This window comes from Rhinoderma darwinii, chromosome 4, assembly GCF_050947455.1.
Source record: "Rhinoderma darwinii isolate aRhiDar2 chromosome 4, aRhiDar2.hap1, whole genome shotgun sequence".
Classification (NCBI taxonomy): Eukaryota; Metazoa; Chordata; class Amphibia; order Anura; family Rhinodermatidae; genus Rhinoderma; species Rhinoderma darwinii.
Window position 1 is genome coordinate 185,152,395 of NC_134690.1, and position 19,293 is coordinate 185,171,687.

At 40.5% G+C, this 19,293-nt stretch overlaps 1 protein-coding gene across 14 annotated transcripts in view; it reads right to left on the reverse strand.

Annotated features, from left to right (window-relative positions):
• The window catches only part of DST (dystonin), a 546,107-nt gene that overhangs the window by 28,355 nt on the left and 498,459 nt on the right, over positions 1-19,293 (reverse strand). For all 14 annotated transcript variants that reach the window (XM_075861968.1, XM_075861975.1, XM_075861963.1 and 11 more), the window contains 12 exons: positions 17,561-17,779; positions 10,880-11,083; positions 9,134-9,365; positions 8,613-8,839; positions 6,779-6,901; positions 6,462-6,563; positions 5,476-5,577; positions 4,910-5,083; positions 2,750-2,905; positions 2,377-2,574; positions 1,954-2,082; positions 212-382 (listed from right to left, as the gene is read on the reverse strand). In XM_075861968.1, the coding sequence (XP_075718083.1) occupies positions 212-382; positions 1,954-2,082; positions 2,377-2,574; positions 2,750-2,905; positions 4,910-5,083; positions 5,476-5,577; positions 6,462-6,563; positions 6,779-6,901; positions 8,613-8,839; positions 9,134-9,365; positions 10,880-11,083; positions 17,561-17,779 (2,037 nt within the window). The remainder of the gene's footprint in view (positions 1-211; positions 383-1,953; positions 2,083-2,376; positions 2,575-2,749; positions 2,906-4,909; positions 5,084-5,475; positions 5,578-6,461; positions 6,564-6,778; positions 6,902-8,612; positions 8,840-9,133; positions 9,366-10,879; positions 11,084-17,560; positions 17,780-19,293) is intronic.

The following is a 19,293-nucleotide window of genomic DNA, read 5'->3' on the forward strand; positions in this document are numbered from 1 at the left end:
ACACTCGCTCTGTCAACTAGATTCCTGTGCTCTGAGAGGACGGTCCTGTCCGTCTTTGTATTTTTTGCCAAGAGAAAATACAGAAATATAAGATAAAAGGTAGGGGAGAGGGCGGGTAGACATAACGTCCCAGCATTGCTCAGGATTATAGTCTACAGCTTACAATATTTACAGAAACAATTTTAACCTCTGACCCTACATCAACACTTACTTTCCTCTCGCTGAGTTTTGTCTCAACTGAATCCCATTTCTTCTTTAGGTTATTAATATCTTGATCAATATTGGCCTCTGGTTCATCAACGTATCTTTGCATCATTTGCTGGCTTTTATGCATTATGGCTTTGTAAACATGTTCTTTGTCTTCAAAGGCACCACACAGCTCCTACAACAAAAACATAAATGGGTTAATATTTAAATACCATACACAAAAAGCTACATCCATAGTACATTTAAAGAGGTTGTCTGGTTTGGACAAGCTCTTTTTAATATAGGCAGTTCCTGTGCTAAAAGACTATTGATAGCAGTTGCTGTCAGGAGCTTGGAGAACAAAGCAAAACATGGTTATGTCACTGAAATAAATGGACATCTATCACATCCACCCTTGCAATACCCCATTGTCAAAAAAAACAGTACTGAATGCAACTCCCATCTTTAGCAACTAGCAGGGCCGGCTCCAGGTTTATGTGGGCCCTTCGGCGACACAGACTTAGTAGGCCCCATTGCGGGGGAACTCACGGCGGTAGTAAAATGTCAGAAAACGTCACTTTGTGTCCCCATATAGATGTTAGGCCCTGTTTATGCCCCCATATAGAAGTTAGGCCCCCAGTTTGTACCCTTATAAATTTAGTGCCCTCTGTAGATAGTGCCACTCAGCCCCCCTCCCAGGTAGTGCCACACAGCTCCCTCCCTGGTAGTGCCACACAGCCCCCTCCCTGGTAGTGCCACAAAACCACCCTCCCTGGTAGTACCACACAGCCTCCCTCCCTGTAGGTAGCGCCTTTGGGGTTGCCTCAAGGAGTGGAATCCCCAGAGAGAGCATTGCCGATGCTCTGGCTGGGGATTCCACTTCAGGAGAAACCCAATGTCACTGTCCATATAAGGACAGTGTTGACAGGGGAAACCCCAGAGCCATAGTGCCGGGCAGAGCACTACTAGCGCTCTACCTGGGACTTCTGCTCTGCTCCTGACATCACTGTCCATATACGTATGGATAGGGATGTCCGAAGTAGAGCTGAAGTCCGGGGCAGAGTGCTAGTAAAGGAGCAAAGCCGCTTGTAGCGATGTGCCTGGTACTCCTTCTTTCCCTCTGAAATCACTGTCCATATATGGACAGTGATGTCAGGGACTTCCCCAGAGATGGAGTCCCAGAGCAGAGCCGCTAGCGCTCTGCTTGTGACTCCTTCTCTCCTCCTGACAGTGATGTCGTGACGATGGCAGTGACAGCACCTGGCGGCCGACTGGGCCCCCCCAAGGGTAGTGGGCCCCGGCACTTGCCGTCCCTGGCTGACGCCGTCCCTGGCAACTAGAATGGGTTACCCAACTGTAAGACCCTGTTAAATTAGCTCAACATGCTCTAAATAGCCATAGGACTAGGGGCCCCTTAAATGCCCTTTAAATATTCTAAGAGGGAAAATACTTTTAAAACTTTGGAGACACTGAGGGTTAATTACATCGGTAACATATAAGCACCCTTGAAGAACGAACAATAACACTTTGTTCTTTTTCACAACATAATTGATCATTTTGGCGAATGTGCGTTGCTGCAATTCATAAGCTAAACAAAATAAATCATTGGTTGACACCATATAGCATCAATTATAGTCCATTTCTCTATGTATCATTTTGTCAAGTTTATATATGACTTTATTTAAATAACAAAAATGTATAAACATATCAGTGGCAAGTCTAAATAAAAAGCATGCTAGAAAACGTTGTTAGATTGCAGATTCTTACCAGATGAGTGTCAAGCTGCTCTTTTGCTGTCTCTGGTAATCCTCCAACCGGCTTGGAAGCCAGTAAATGACGTTCAGTGTCTGACAGCCATTGATGCATCTCTTCAATTTCATTGTGGAAACCTTGAGCCTATATTTCACGGCACAGATAAGTGTTAAACAAATGTCAGCAATATAATGTTGTGCAGTGCTTAGCTGCTTACTCAACTGTTCCTTGAAGTGGATTTCGGCAATACTATAATATATGGATATTTTTGTTTTTGGGACATAGACATGGATGAATACAAACACCAGCCAATGATGAATAATATTGAAATTTATGCCCCCCCCCCCCCCCTTTAAAAAAAGAAGATAATTTTGAAGGAGATAACTACTAAATGTCTGCATATTGCATCCCAAAAGATGATGGAAGAAATCCTCTCACCTGAAATAATGCACTGTCCAGTTGTTTCCTCCTCTGTTCTGTTTTTTGCAGGACATTTTGCCAGCGTTGGCTCAGAGCTTCTAACCTGCTTTGCAGACTGCTGGCCTCCTCTCCAGCGCTGGACTCTATAAGGTCATTGCCGGCCTTCTGTACTGTTTCAACACTAGACTTGTGAGCCAGTACATCGTTTTGTAGAACCTTTATCGATAAAGAGACAGGTGACTGTCAGTACTTGAATTGCTTTCTAAATATATTTATTCTTATACTGTAGACAAAAATAGTGCACAGAGCATTGTGTTCCCAAAATGACCATGAATATCATACACATTAATATCAGATCACAGCAAACTTCACTTGCTATAATGGTACTCACATGGTGCTTGGCGAGTTCAATCTCAATGGTCTTTGGATCTCCACCAATGGATTTCTGTTCATATAGCAATCCCTCTGTATGAGTCATCCATGTCAATAACTCATCCAGGGCATGTTGGAATGGCCCTAAGGCTAACAGCGCCCCTTCCAATTTATGCTGTTAAAAAATATACAGATCAGAGTTACACGGTCATCCACATATCATAAGGAGCGGCACGCAGTTCACAGTGCATTTTGATTAATACTAAATATTACCCTACAAAATCATCTCTCTGGTTTATATTAAAAATAATAATCATTAAAAAAATAAATAATTGATTATAATAATAATAATAATAGAAAATGTTAGATAAAAGTCAATGTCACTGGTAAAATAACAAGGCTCTACCTTTGGATATTTTAGTCCTTATGATACTTAAACATAAATCTATATTTTGTGAGTGCCAATATTTCATGGGAATGGAGGTAAACGTACAGAGTATTTTCTGGACAGTCCACTATTCAACCCTGCTACATCTGTATACCTGTCATATTATAAGTTTACAGGTCAACATTAAAACGCTTGAGCGGGCACTGCCCTGAAAGCAACATGTAACTAAGCGCCAGGGTTGATATCAATTCTTGGTGGTAATGCCCGGTAATTTATAGAAAGCAACTTAATTTTCGTCCTCACCTGTACTGTACTTTTGTCACTTCTAGGACAGAGATATTATAAAGTCTATAGAATTTTTACACATTTAAAAAAAAAAAAAGAGTCATCCAGAGTTATTAATTTGCCAGAGGAGTCCTGTTGTACTTGATAAACATAAACTGGTCTAAAATAGCTGCATGATTGACTTTTGAATACAAATTTCTGTAAACTAGATAAATATGTCCGGTACAATAAGAGTTTAAATAGACAGTGATAGATGTATCTCATGTAATGTATTGCAACATATTTTCCATGAGGACAGAAAGGATTTTTGCTTCATCTGTGGAGCAGCAGTGTCTGTATTTATGTATGCGCTGAAGTCTGGTTCAGCATTGATCTGATCCAATGTACCCAAGTTATACATAGCTGCAATATTAAAAACCTCTTTAAGTATTTACTAAAAGCCTCACTTCAGACCCAATTCTTATTTTATTTAGAACTCAGTAGTTGCTTATTATTTTACAGAGTAGGTTTGTGCTGTAACACTTCCTATCTTTATTTGAATAAACACAAACCTGTACACCTAATATTAAAGGATTCTCCGCTTTGGACAATTACTACTTGTTAAGGCGCTTTTACACTGGCCAATTATCGGGCAAACGGGCATTCACAATAATTGCCCTGTGTAAACAAGGCAGCGCAAACGCTCATTCATCGGCTGATTGCATCGTTTTATATGCATAATCTTTTATCCTTGTCAGCAGCACATCTCCCTGTGTAAATAGGGAGGCATGCTGTCGATATGAAAAAATGTATGAGGACGAGCGATCATAGTAATGAGCGCTAGTTCCTTGTGAAAGGAGCAAACGAGCGCCAATCAACGAGCTGTCTCGTTGATCGGCACTCGTTTACACAGCCCACGTCGGGCCGTGTAATACCAGCTTTAGACATGCCCCTTGATAAGAAGCTTTAACCCCTTTAAAAAGGCTAATATATGTCATTACCAGACTGTGCTTTGGGTAAAGGCCCTTTTACACCGGCTGATAATCGGCCGGTGCAGCGAGCGCCAAACAACGAGACATCGTTGATAAGCGCTCGTTTGGTTCCGTCGCATGGAGCTATGGATGGGGACGAGCGGTCGTTACTCCGATCGCTCATCCCCATACGTTATTATGTCGGCAGCGAGTCTCCCTGTTTACACAGAGAGATGTGCTGCTGACAACGATAATATTTCACTTTTTTTTAAAACTATACAATTAGTCTAGCGTTTTCTCGTTCATCTGCTGATCGCTGCCCTGTTTACACAGGGCAATTATCGGCAACAAGCATTCTATGAACGCTTGTCTGCCCAATAAACGCCCAGTGCAAAACCCCCTTAACTCCTCATACTTACTTACTGCAATGTATGAGAAGCTAAACCAACATACATCACTGACAAGTTTAGATAAAGATCAGTGTTTTCTATTGTTACTCTTTCTCCATTGTACGGCTCATCACATAATCAGTCAACAAACACCAATTCTATTTTACCTGTCTGTTGATAATCTTATCCTCTAGACCTTGCCATAAATATTTCAGTTCTTTGAAGGAGTCTTCAACAGCTAGCTTATCATTTTCATCTGTAGCCTTCTTCTGCAACATCTCTTTCTGGTGATTCAGTCTTTCTAACTCTATTTGCTGTTGATATGCCTCAGTCTTCAATTGCTGCAGCAAAAAATAAATGTAGCTCATAAGACAAGAAACAGAAGCTCGAGAAAAATCAACTACTAATAACATAACAAAGCATAACATCAAGAACAGTCGACTACGCCATTGCTTCCGGCAAAACTATGGGTCCGGTGCACAACGGAGACATACGGAAACCATGGGGACCAGATCTGTCACCATTGAAATCAATGGTGATGGAAAAGGTAATCTCTGGGTTCCGTCTGTGTCAGTTTGTGTCTGTTCTGGGTCCCGTTCTGACGGAAAGCTCCAGCAGAATGTCAGAACAGAACCCCAACGAAGATGTGAACAAGGCCTTACACATCTAAAAATACTTTGTGCATACTGACAAGATCAGTTTAGCACAAGGCCCAAGTTCTATTTTTCAGTACCTTAAGCTCAGCTATCTGTTGCTTCACAGTCTCTAGGTCCGTTCCTAGTGGTGGCATTGATTCTATTCTTCCCATAGCAATATCCACCCAGTCAAAGATCGCCTAAGAAAAATTAATGAAAATACATTACTTCATTACACACGATAAAAAGCACACATCTCTGTCCAGATGAATGCTATATGTATGTATATGTAAATGCCATAATTAAACCAGATAACTAACCAGAATCTTGCTAACAAAATGTAAGTTCCCCAGATTCAATAAATTACATACAGTATCGCTGTACGGATTTAAGACATCCAAAACGGAATTTACAATTCTGTAAGCTGCTGAGTTAATGTTTACTGGCTCCCTGCTTGTTCAGTGTCTCCACAGAACTTTGGCCTATCATTTGCATTCTGAGAAGATACACTTTACACAAGAACCTGTACAGTAATCTGAAAAAAGCTAAAGGCCCATTTATACAGCCAAATAATCGGTCGAACAAGAGTTCTTACAAGCAAGCTTGAACAGTCGATTGTTGGCCCGTCTAAACAGGGCAGTGGTTCAGCTGACAAACGAGCAAACGCTGATTGTCGGCTGATCACATCGTTTATGCAGGCTACAAAATCATTGTTGTTGGCAACAGATTTCCCCATGTAACCAGTGGATGTGCTGTTAATAATGATGCAAACTAATGGGGACTCAAAGATCAAATCATCGACCTATGTGAAAAAGCCTCTTAACCTGCGCAGATCGACTTGTTATATCGTCAATTGGTGCTCATTATGGGTAGAAATCTCTGCCTGTGTAAACCAGCCTTGAACCTCACAAAATATAATACTATATTGTACAGCAGTAAAGAGAGGCTCAGCTAAGCTGCTAGATATGTCTGTTGACTTTCCAGAAGCAAACAGTAGAAATCTGGGTATAACGCAGACTGTAACTAAGGAGCAATAAGTTATGTAATAGCAAGTAAAGTCACAAATCTATGTACTATACCGTACCTGCAGGCCATCCTGATATTGTACAGCCGCCTGCATAGCTTCATCCAGTTTGTCCACGCGTTCTTTCCAAGTTTTATTCAACATTTCCCATGTAGAGTTTAGCTGGAAATATACAATAAAGCAGAATATATATATATCAGTTCACATGTAATGTTATAAAACTAAGCATAAAAGCAAACATGTAAATTTGGCATATTAAAATTGTTGCCTTATGAACCTCTTTCCTGCAGGGCAGGTTACAGTATAACCTTATGAATCCATATTAATATTGCCTCTCATTATAGCAAGTATCATCTAAAACATGAATCTGTGCTTACTTCATCTAAATTCTTATTAACAACAGGTTTATCAGGTTCACCGCAAGCAGAGATCAGCTCTGACCCAAGAGCTGTGACGAGATCCAGCTCTTCTTGCAGCCCATCAATCTCTTCTTTAAGTGACTAAAAATATAAATAATCATGGTCAAAAAAACATACAGAAATTACAACCACAACTTTGAAACTGTAAGGACATAGTATATTAAATCTTACATGTTAACCTTTTTTGTTTTACGATCATTTTATAATTGAATAGATTTAACTTTGCTGAACTCATGTTGATATGTTAGAGAACTGCATAAACAATATTCTTCTTATATATACCTAATTTCAAGAAGGATAGCTATGGGAAGGAGTAAATTCCGTATTGAAATCTAAAGGGGAGGCAAAAAAAGCAGCGCGCAATGCACTCCAAATTTTCCTGTCCCTGGCCACGCCCCGCACTTTTTTAATATTTAAGCCACACCTTCAACGCAAGAAGAAAAATAAAAATGGAAAACAGAAACGCCTGATCACACAGTCATGGACACTCGCTCTTTCAGGAGGGACAAGTGTACACTACCAATATACACAAACTACTACAACCAATAATACTACTATATAGTGACACTATAACGGTTAGAGATCGGTGTACACAGGCGGTCTGTAAAGCATTATTAAGCTGCCAGCCATACAAGAGAATACAGCCCCAAAGCAAACTTTTGAATGCCTTGAAGTTTCATAAACAATTGTACCACACACATTATCAGCCACATAAATAGAAAATGCAGCATTGGGGCAGGGGAGGCATCAACCCCAAACTAAACCGAAAAATTAGTTTAAACCCTAAAATTATTTCAGGCCCCATACCAGAGCAGCAAATTAATTCAGACCCAAGACCAGACCCCTAGATCAATTCAGACCAAACACCTAAACAAATTAAGACCAAGACCCCAAATTTAATTCAAACCCCAGACCCCATCATGAATTCAGAGACCAGACCCCAAAATTAATTCAGATCACAGACCAGATCCTAATAATAGATCAGACCCCAGAGCCAAAATGAATTTAGATCCAAGACCAAAGTTCTTGAAAAATTCAGACCAGACCCCTTAATAAATTAAGACGCAAGACAAAATCAAAATTTAATTCAGACCCCAGATCCCGAAATTAAAACAGACCCCAAATGACAAAATTAATTCAAACTCAAGATCGGACGCCAAAATTACTTCATAACTTATTCCAGACCCAAAATTGATTCAGAATCCAGACTCCAAAATTAATTCAGACATCAGACCGGGCCCTTGAATACATTTAGACCAGATCACAGTTGTAATACAGACCCCAGGTCCCACATTTAATTCCAACTCTAGACACCCAAATTAATCCAGAAACCAAACCCCCAAATTAATTCAGACCCAAGAACAGATCCCTAGTTAAATTCAAACCAGATCCCTGAATAAATTAAGACAAAACCCCAAGTTTATATGGTAGCCTGGATTTTGCTGAGAAATTTGCATGGCTGAAAGTTTGAATTTAACACAACATAGTTTTAATAGTAGATCAATTCCTATAATATATATATATATATATATATATATATATATATATATATATATATATATACATATACACACCATTAAGAAAGAGCTGTTTATGCAATTCCCTAATATACTAGCATAGTTGCACTGCATGCTATATACATCGTGTAGAATCCAATCTGCAAGTTAAAGGAGACCTCCGCAATAATTTTGTCAAAATTCATATTTTTGTTATCATGCTACCAGACGGCACTGCTCTTATTGAGTCTGTGTACTGCCGACTTGTTCTTCTTGAATGTGTTCTGTCACCTCACCTCTGCTGTCTCTTGTTGCTGTTTCACAACAGAGGGATCAACTCCAGGTTCATCGAGTTCACGGATAAATTCTTGGGTGTCTTTAATGGTGGCAATTAATGCAATGTGATCACACCAAAATTTCTCTGCCAACTCCATCACATCCAACAACTGGGCCTCCCTTTCCTCTGTCAAAGCCTGGATGTCCTCCCAGATAAAGACCATTTGGTCAAGCTTATCTTGAACAGCTGGAGAAGACAAGACACTTTATAAACAGCTACGTCGGCAATTAGATTTACTTCTTATATAATCTCAGACTTGTTCAGATTTATACATTTCTGTAGTTAAAATAAAAGAACAATTAAGCCTTAATGACTCATAAATTCGAGCAACCAAAGACAGATCACAGCCTTATTTCATGAAGATATTTCACAGAGAGTCATGAAAAACATAACTTTGCTCATGATAAGAACATTGAAGACTGTACTATTTCCCATTCATGGGACTGATAAGAACAGTTCCTGTCTTCTACAATGGATTACCTTTGGCCGAGATGTCCTTATCAGCACCTTCCGAGCGAGCAATCATTTCTTCTCCCCGCTTCTTGAGTGTTTCATAGACAGGCTGAAGCTTCTCAAGCTCAACAGAAACATTTTTATTTTCGCTTATCTGTTCTCTGATCTTCTCACACTCTGCAGAGATTGAAGGCGGCTGCCTCAGGCGCTCAGCTATTCGTTCCAGGCTTTCAAGTGTTGGGTCAATTTTGTCATGGAACTAGGAAACAAATTGCAAAGCAATGCAAATACAATGCAGTTACATTATATTTAATCTCATTAATCCTTAACTTATTTTTGCATTACAATTGTCGTTATATGTAAATTACCAGCCGTAGATCCATATTTATCTTAAATACAAATTATTAAAGGGGTATTGCCATCTTAAACATTTATGGCGTTGCCATCTTGGCTTTTTCAGTAACTCTCATAGACTTCAATGGATAGGGCAAAGCAGGCTCCTGTTCTTCCGAGAGGTGAGGGTCGCAGAGGTGGGATCCACACCTATTAGACATTTATGGCATATCCTATCGATCTGCCACATGTGTTTAAGATGGAATAATTCTAATAAAAACTCATGTTACTTTTCAAAAACGCAGCTGCTATTCAAGTATAGTAATGCAAGATTGAAAGGCAATGCTAAGGAAAGAACCTAAAAGTAATAACATAACAAAGACACTGGGATTATAAAAATAAATATCACTACAGAAGATGCGACTGATAGCAGTCACAGTATTTCTGCTGCTTCATAAGTACACTGACAACTAAGGGCCAGTTCACATCAGCGTTCGAGTTCCGTTCAACCTTTTAGTCAGAGGAACCGATGAACAGAAAGCCTAACAGAAACTATAGCAACCATTTGCATTACCGTTTCAAAGGTAATGCTTCCCTTTCAGTTTGTTTCCATTCAGTAAAGTTGAAAATTTTTTTTTCAAGGAAACAATAGCATAGTTGACTACGACTACGCTATTCAAAGGTTGAACGGAACCGATGAACGGAGCCGGAAAACTGATGTGAACAGGCCCTTACCATACTGCAAATAACATATGTAGTAAGGAAGTCGCACATAGGTGTACTTTAGTACAGTTTCCCAGCTAATACTGCATGTGTCAGAAAATTCTGACTGTTACCTCACATGATTAGCTATCAATCATTAAAGTGGTTGTCCCATCAGGACAACCTCTGTCCATATTCCCTATTAGGGCATATAGGCATCAAAAAGGTAGGTCCACCACTTGGGACCCCCCTCTATGTGCTCTGACAGCTCCCCATGTTCATGCATTATATGGATCACCATTCATTTGTAATGTGTGGCTGACCGCAGCCTACCCTGGCAAAAACAGAACGCCATGGGTGAGAGAAGCAGGACCTGTATAAATCAGCTGATCACAAAAACCTACTTCTTTCTGAAAAGGTGTTGTCTTTATGAGACAACCCCTATACATGTAACATTTCTTACATATACTGTATTTCACTCGATTATTCAGCTATTTCCGTGAAATCATAGATTTATCACCTAGGTTTGCTAAAAGCTATAAAGATATGAAGCTAATATGCCTTAATCTGACTTCATTCGTACATGCCTTCACAATCATATTTGTGGAAACAAACAGAATTTTTCTTATATCTTAATTTCTGCCAAGAATTCACATACTTGGGATAGTACATTGTGCCCACTATTTTTGCACCATTGCTTTTTGGGCCCAAAGTTGTGAATCAAACTCTATCTAGTACCTGTGAGGACTGGGAAATCGCTTCCTCCAAAGCAATGGCACGTTTCTTTACATCCTCTTTAACATCACTATACAGAGTATCTGATGATATATATTTCTCCTGGATGAAGAACCCTTCTTCAGGACTGAGTTCCAGCAGCTGTGGTCCCGTTTTGTTCATCTTATCTATATGAGGCTTGTGTTCAGCAATCAGTTCCCGGAGTTGCTATGACAAAAAATAAACCGGTTAATAATATTTTAGGACCAAACTCCCTAACATGTCTGGTTTCTGCACTCTTTATGTATCCAGCTGGCAAATATATCTAAACAAAAAGCTCTCTGAGAAGTGTAATGATGCAAGCGGGATATCTAGATACATATATCACTAAGGTTATTAGCGTGGGTACAGAAAATCAAAGTTTACATATTTATGCACTGAATTCATCATCTCCATGAACCTAATGATTTAGCACATAAAAATATAACAATACAGCACGTGGGCTCATGTAAAGACTATTTTCTCCCACACACATAAATATTTGTCAGCAGGTAGTAACTGGCAGCAGGCTGAGGGGTAGCTTTTCCCATTAATTTCAACTTGCTGCTATCAAGAAGGGTTCAATGAAAAAACCACACATGAAAATTACACACAGAAAAAAATCCACTGTCATATAAGAAAAATACTCACAGGAAAATGTCCATGTGAAAAAGTGCTTGCATGGAAAAAAAAATGACCACACGAAAAAATACGCACATTTTAAGCACCATAGATATTTATAATTCTAGATAACCATGGTATCAGGGCCAGGACAAGAGGGTAGGCGAGGGTAGGCACCTACTCGCAGCGGGCAAGGTGGGTGCAATTTACTTGAGTGCCAATTTGAATTGAATATATATGTATACAGTTGAAACCTATGACAGAGTAGGGAGCCTGTGGTATAAGTATATTAATTAATTGCTACACAAAAGTGGCCTGTGTATGAAGAGGGCTTCAAGGGCACTATTACACAGCGGGTAGCACATTGCATTTTTAACTAATTGCTCGGCTGTGATACCCACGGCCGTTATCGGCCACCTATAAATGCCCTAGTGCTCGAGTGTAAATGTTTGTTAGGGAAAATACAGGAAATAAAAGTGAACAGTTTCTTAGAAGGAAAAACAATAATGAGTATTCACGCATGATATCAAATTGCCTGAATAAAAGTATCTTTAAAGCTTACCTCCAATTAATATGACATTTAAGAAAACGATTATAGTGCAGGAGTGGGCACAATAATGTTTTTTCTAAATAACTTGTATCATTGACTTTGCTTCTAAGTACAGCATGGACTGTGTATAGCGCTATAGGATGACATTACATTCTACAGCACTTGCAGCCGTTCTAGATACAGGAGCCATGGAGACAAGCAGGACGTTCTGTCTCCTCCTGCAGAGTTATGAGCAGCCGGCGGCACGGACTATTCACAGACCGTGATGTAGTTAGAAGCCATATCGCTAATACAAGCTAATTAGAAAAAATATTATTAAGGCCACTCTTGCACTAAAATTGTCTTTCTAAATAATGTCTGTATAGTTGGGAGTACGCTTTAACACACCTCCCCCAGTGTATAGATACTAAACATACGTATATTATATTAATACAAAGATATCATATATCATGTAGATACATGTAAGTACAGTCAGATTTAACTGACTGTTCAGTTAGCAGATAACACAGAGATTTGCACACACAGCACATTACATGCTGCTACAATAACACGGCTCTGTTTGAATCACATAGAGCTCCGTGTGGGTAATTTTTTTAAGTCTGGGCAATTTTCCAAGTGGGTATTTTTCTTGTGCGCATATATGATCGTGGGATTTTTCTGTGCGCAATTTTTAGGTGGGATTTTTCATGAGTGTTTTTTTCTGGTTACCATCAAGAAAACAACAATGCAAATTGATAGAAAAAGACCCCAGCAATGCGATTAGCGGAGTCTCCAGCTATCCTAGAATTTCAGGTAGTTTGGTATAATTGGAAATCCCACCTTAGGGAATGACCAGACGTGGCGGAGTTCTTCCGCCACTGTCCGCATCAATGCCGCACAGAATCTGCGTTGCAGATTCTGTTGCGGCTCTGCCTAATATGTGCAGTAAATTGATGCGGACTGGCCGTTGCGTATTGAGGTGAAAGTACTTCCCTTCTCTCTATCAGTGCAGGATAGAGAGAAGGGACAGCCCTTTCCCTAGTAAAAGTCAAAGAAATTCATACTTACCCGGCCGTTGTCTTGGTGACGCGTCCCTCTTTCGACATCCAGCCCGACCTCCCTGGATGACGCGGCAGTCCATGTGACCGCTGCAGCCTGTGATTGGCTGCAGCCGTCACTTGGACTGAAACGTCATCCCGGGAGGCCGGACTGGAGGAAGAAGCAGGGAGTTCTCAGTAAGTATGAACTTGTTTTTTTTTTACACGTCGATCTATATTGTGATCGGTAGTCACTGTCCAGGGTGCTGAAACAGTTACTGCCGATCGCTTAACTCTTCCAGCACCCTGGGCAGTGACTATTTACTGACGTCGCCTAGCAACGCTCCCGTAATTACGGGTGCACACACGTAGTCACCCGTAATTACGGGAGCCCCATTGACTTCCTCAGTCTTGCTGTAGACCTAGAAATACATAGGTCCAGCCAGAATGAAGAAATGCCATGTTCGTAAAACAAATATGCTACGCAGCACACACAACAACTGCGGACTTCATTGCGGAATTTTAACTCTCCATTGAAGTCAATGGAGAAATTCCATAATGAGTCCGCAACAAGTCCGCTACACGTCCGCAATAGTCAGTGTATGCTGCGGACACCAAATTCCGCACCGCAGCCTATGCTCCGCAGCGGAATTGTCCGCAACGTGTAAACGAACACAACTAAAAAGCTGTGGAAAGCAATGGAGAAACGTGTATGCTGCGGATTTCCGCTGCGGACTGTCCGCAGCGGAATTACAGAGCAATTCCGCCACGTCTGGTCATGCCCTAAAGCTTTTGTGTAGAGTAACATTACCCAGTATATGAAAATCCTCTGCTAAATAAAATATGTTCCACTTCAGGCTTTATTCAGCATTTTGGACATGACCCTAGATCTACTTACTCAGGCATGCTGGGTAATCTACTGCCCTCGCTAAGTCTAAATCGTTTTGTACTCGCCTTATTGGATCCAGCTATCTTGAGAGAGTAACTTTATGTTTTGACTCAAGGATAGCACAAAAATTTAATTTGTTGCTACAACCCATGACATGGTATTTGCTATTTAAAGAGGACATGTCAGTTTTACTAAATACTTTACTTTCCCATAAAATAACAATGTTAGAGCATCTTTTCTGAGAACTCTGCATTGTGCCATTCCTCTGATATTCCTCCCGGAAATATATGAATAGATTGTAGGTACACACACTATTGACAAAGGGAATGCTCAGTTCTCAATTTATTCATACGTTTCCAAGACTAATAACAGAGGAACGGCACAATGCAGAGTTCGAAGTATAAATGCTTCCGAAGTGTTATTTTATGGGGGATACAAGTATTTACAAAAACAGACATGTCAGGAGAGGTGACAGGTCCTCTGTAAGTAGAGGTATCGTTCTATGTTAGAGTAAAGAACACATGCACCGATTGTGTGCCTGACACGTCATGTGTCTTGGTTTTTAGTAGTTATGCAGAATGTTCTTCTCAGGTAATGTAGGTGATAAAAAGCTCAGCAGCTGCACTAGGTATATTTCACATACCAGATCTCATGCTAATATACCTGAAAGGTTTGTGATTTGGTAAGCAAAATGTGTAGTGCACAAAACCTTTACTTTAAAGGCTATGTACACCTTTGGAAAAAAAAAATACATATTTTTTTCATAAAACAGCGTATCAGTGTGTTTGCAACTTTGTAATTACTTATTATTAACCCGGTCAGCGGGACTTGCGGGTTCGAGCTGTTATCGATTACATCTAAGTTATGAACTTAGATGTAATCGATAACAGGTGGATCCTGCGTGTCAGAGACACGCAGGATCCACTGTCACTGAACTCGTCAGTCCCGCTGACTTGACGGATTCAGGTCTTAGCGCAACATATTGTACAGCTGCTCTGTATACAGGATACAAAGCAGCTGTATCTCAAAAAGTAAAAATAATTTTTAATAATAAGTATTTACAAAGTTGCACCAAACACATGGATACACTGTTTAATTAAAAAACAAAACAAATATATATATATAATTTTTAAAGGTGTAAATAGCCTTTAAGCAGAGAATATCCACGGCAAAACAAAGCATCTACCTGACACTAGCTGGTAAATCAAAGAGAAGGATGTGGACGATTATGTAGAAAATAATATCTGCAAAACCTTATCTGTACTCAAACTGCGGATGTAAAATGAAATTAAGAGACTGTTGAAAACAGTAATCTGAGGCTGTATACTACAGAAAGAGTAATGCCTGTGATCTTCACAACTGACACATTATCATCTGTTATGTGACATATCGACAAAAACAGCCTCATTGTTGTGGAATGACATCCTGAAAAAGACGCAGTACATGAAGGTTGTGGAGGTCACAGTGTTTCCAGGGCATACTAAGCCAATATAAATAAGATGCAATGGTATTTTAGATGTTGGGAAATTATTCGAATTAGCAAATATCACTTGTATTTGGTTTTCCAAAGTTTCTTGACCAGTAAACAAAGCAAAACAGGGGTGACTATGGACGTAGCTGGTCTGCTCCAAGCAGTTACACTGATAACATTTCACCTTTGGATGCACTTGAATAATGTATTGGGTAATTGTATACACAGCATTTCCGTACTGCAATCTTTTCACTTTTTCAAATTCCTTAGGACTACCGCCATTTCTTTGCATATTCGTTTTTTAAAATGTTAACATGGCTATAGGACACAATTCTATTAAGAATTTGGATTATAATCTGGATTATAAATCAGATAAAACAGTTTGTCCAGTCCTATGTAGATAAAGCTTAAATTGAACTTTTCTCCTGACAAGTCTTAGTAATTCTATTCCCCATAAAAGAACAATTTGGGGGCATTGTTTCTTAGAACTCTACACTGTGCAGTTCCTCTGTTATTACTCCTAGAAATGTATGAAAGAAAATGACAACTGGGTGTTAACAGTTGGGGGTAACACCCAGTTGGGGATTGGCAATGGCGAATCAGGGCTGACAGAGTGACACTGTGTAGGGACACACCCCTTTGACATGGGGAATGGTAACACCCAGTTGTCAATTAATTTATAAAGAAACAGAGGAACGACACAACGCAGAGTTCTAAAAAAAAGATGTTCCAGAATTGATATTTCATGGGGAATACAAGTATTTACTAAAACCGACATTTCAGGAGAGGTGACAGGTCCTCTTAATCCCGGTACAATGAAAATGTATACAATTTTCTAACATATTTTGTGTGTTAATTCCTGACCATTGTCTCTGCTTGCTGTTTGTGAATGGAAACATTCTAGTTTACATTTAGAAGCTGCAAACCTTAATCTGACAAAAATTCCATGTAAGAATAGAAGGGCAGAATCTCAATTACAATGAGAAAAGGACTCAATGTTTTACTAATTTAATGCGGACAGCTGTCGTGCCAAGTACTCATAATCTCCCGTCAAATCTTAATTATGGAGGCACACTGCCTTGTTCATACAGTGTCAATATTTAGAAAGGGATGACAACAGCACAGTTTTGATCTGCTCTCTCTCTAGTGAGCATCTTATTATCTTAGATGTGCACCAGATATACAGATTGAACACTGCTGCATTAATGTCATCCTGTCAAATAAGATAGAGGGAAAAAGCTGTCGGAAATAATTAGGTCAAAACAATGAAGTCTAGATCCAACGTAATCTGCTAATGTCAAATCACAACTGATGACAGCTAACACAGATGAAACCAAAGAAAAAGAAATACGATTAGTGTTCCTGAAACTTGACAATTATTGTATGATATTAATAAGGATTAACCAGATTGTCAAATTTTAGGTATGGCACACTACACTGCAAACTGGTCCAAAAAAATTATAAAAAGCATCTAATTTTACAGCCTACTGTAAAATTGAGGCTATTGCACCATAATAGTGTAGAACAATGCTTCTTAAACAGTGAGGCCCCCCCCCCAGTTATTGAGGAGGTGCATCTGGGGGGGGGGGGGGTTTTGGCAGAAGTGATCATATGTTGCACAGGCTTTTATATGGCTGAACCAATCTCTGGTTTAGAAACATAACTGAATCCGCTAGTGATTATTTTAATGTTGTACTGGATTTAGGAAACAAATTGTAAGATGTAATTTTTTTTATATTTTGGCATGGACTGCGACTACTGGTGAGGCCCAGAAAATCACCACGTTCTAGGTTTGAGGCCCTGGAAGAAAAAGATTAGAAAGCGCTGGTGTAGACAGTATAGTCAGAGTAGAGTGAGAGGGCAGAGTTATCTAGGGAGGCCTGGTGACGTCACCACCAATCTATAGTTTGGACTCCATTTTCTTAAACGTAAAGCATTCATTTCCAGCAACGAAGAAAAGGTGGCGGGGCTCCAACAAAACATAATACAAAATTAATGAATGCATAATAATTAATAAAATTCCATACACTAGTAACAATTAGTTCTTTTAAATAAGCTAAAATTATTTATTGCTAAAATCCCTTTAAAGATTCCCCACTTATCTGGTAGCAATTCCTACCCGGATATCTTCTTGTTGCTCTCTTAATGTGTCATAATTTAGAGCGGGTGGTGGCAGTTCTGATATCACTTTCTCCGTCTCTGTCAACCATGGCCAGAGTTCTTCATAAGTTTCCCAGAACTGATTCACTAAGGACGCGGCTCGTTCCAGCTGAAGGTTCCTTTCAGCATTCAAATGGCAGATGTTGTCGTAACTCTTCACCAGGTTTGTCAGCTTGTTCTTTATAAATAATATAGATACAAACATAATAGTTATACCAGAATGCTGTTCTAGATACATTATACAATATGTTTCATTCTTAAAGCATATGTTAATATGATATTAATATGTAATGCATTTGAATGTAATCTCTCCGATGAACCTGTGCAGACAATATTAAGGCTTATAACTTGCAGTAATTGCAGCCTCAAAAGTACACTATGCATTCTATATCAAAGCAAGGAATGTAGCGTTGGCATGATCCTTCATATTCATAGTATTAAAATGTCTGTAGGTTTTATGAGGCTTATAATATAAAACGTGACCTGCTGTAAACCAGCATAACATCTGGACATATCATTTTATCCAATAATTAGCTGTTAGGGATCTGCCAGGTACTTCATCTAGCTACACTCCTGGGATTAATCAATCCACACCTGAGGCCAGACCTGTTCGACTGACACCTTCTCCCACCAACCAGGGTGGCAGGCTCAGGAGTGGGAGAGCCTATCGCGGCCTGGTCTCTCGGAGTTAGCTCCGCCCCCTGCCCTTTATTACCTGCCCTGTGCTCTCCCTCAGTGCTTGTAATTCTTTTGGATTCCTGGCCCTACTGCTGCTTGCTCCAGCCTGCTTCTGCCGTGCTTCTGCCTTGCTGCAGTTCTGCTTGACCTGCTTTGCTTGCCCTGGCTTGCTTCTGTCTCCGTGTCCGCTCGGGTGTACTCACTTCGTCCTGGTCCTGACTGTTCGTTCGCCGCCCCGTTTCCTCGTGGCGTTCCGTGGCTACTGCCCCTTCCCTTGCGTGTTCCCTGTTTGTCTTCCTGTGCACTTAGCCAGCGTAGGGACCGCCGCCCAGTTGTACCTCGTCGCCTAGGGCGGGTCGTTGCAAGTAGGCAGGGACAGGGCGGTGGGTAGATTAGGGCTCACTTTCCCTTCACCTCCTTCCTGCCATTACATAATTACAAGCCCTTACCTAGTCTACCATTTCTCCTACGCTGACGCTATCATGGACCCCCTTGAGACCCTGACCCAGCAGATGCAGGGCCTCTCCCTACAGGTCCAGGCCCTGGCCCAAAGGGTCAATCAGGGTGACGCTGCTTTAGTAGTACCCCTCACCTCACCTCTAGAACCCGACCTCAAGTTACCTGACCGGTTTTCAGGGGACCGTAAGACGTTTCTCTCCTTCCGGGAGAGTTGCAGACTGTATTTCCGCCTAAAGCCCCACTCCTCAGGTTCCGAGAACCAGCGGGTGGGTATCATCATATCCCGACTCCAGGAAGGGCCCCAAGAGTGGGCCTTCTCCTTGGCTCCTGACGCCCCTGAACTTTCCTCTGTTGATCGTTTTTTCTCTGCCCTCGGACTCATTTACGACGAGACTGACAGGACTGCTTTAGCCGAGAGTCAGCTGGTGACCTTACGTCAGGGTAGAAGACCGGTTGAGGAATACTGTTCTGATTTTAGGAAGTGGTGCGTAGCTTCTCAGTGGAACGATCCGGCCCTAAGGTGCCAGTTTAGGTTAGGATTATCTGACGCCCTGA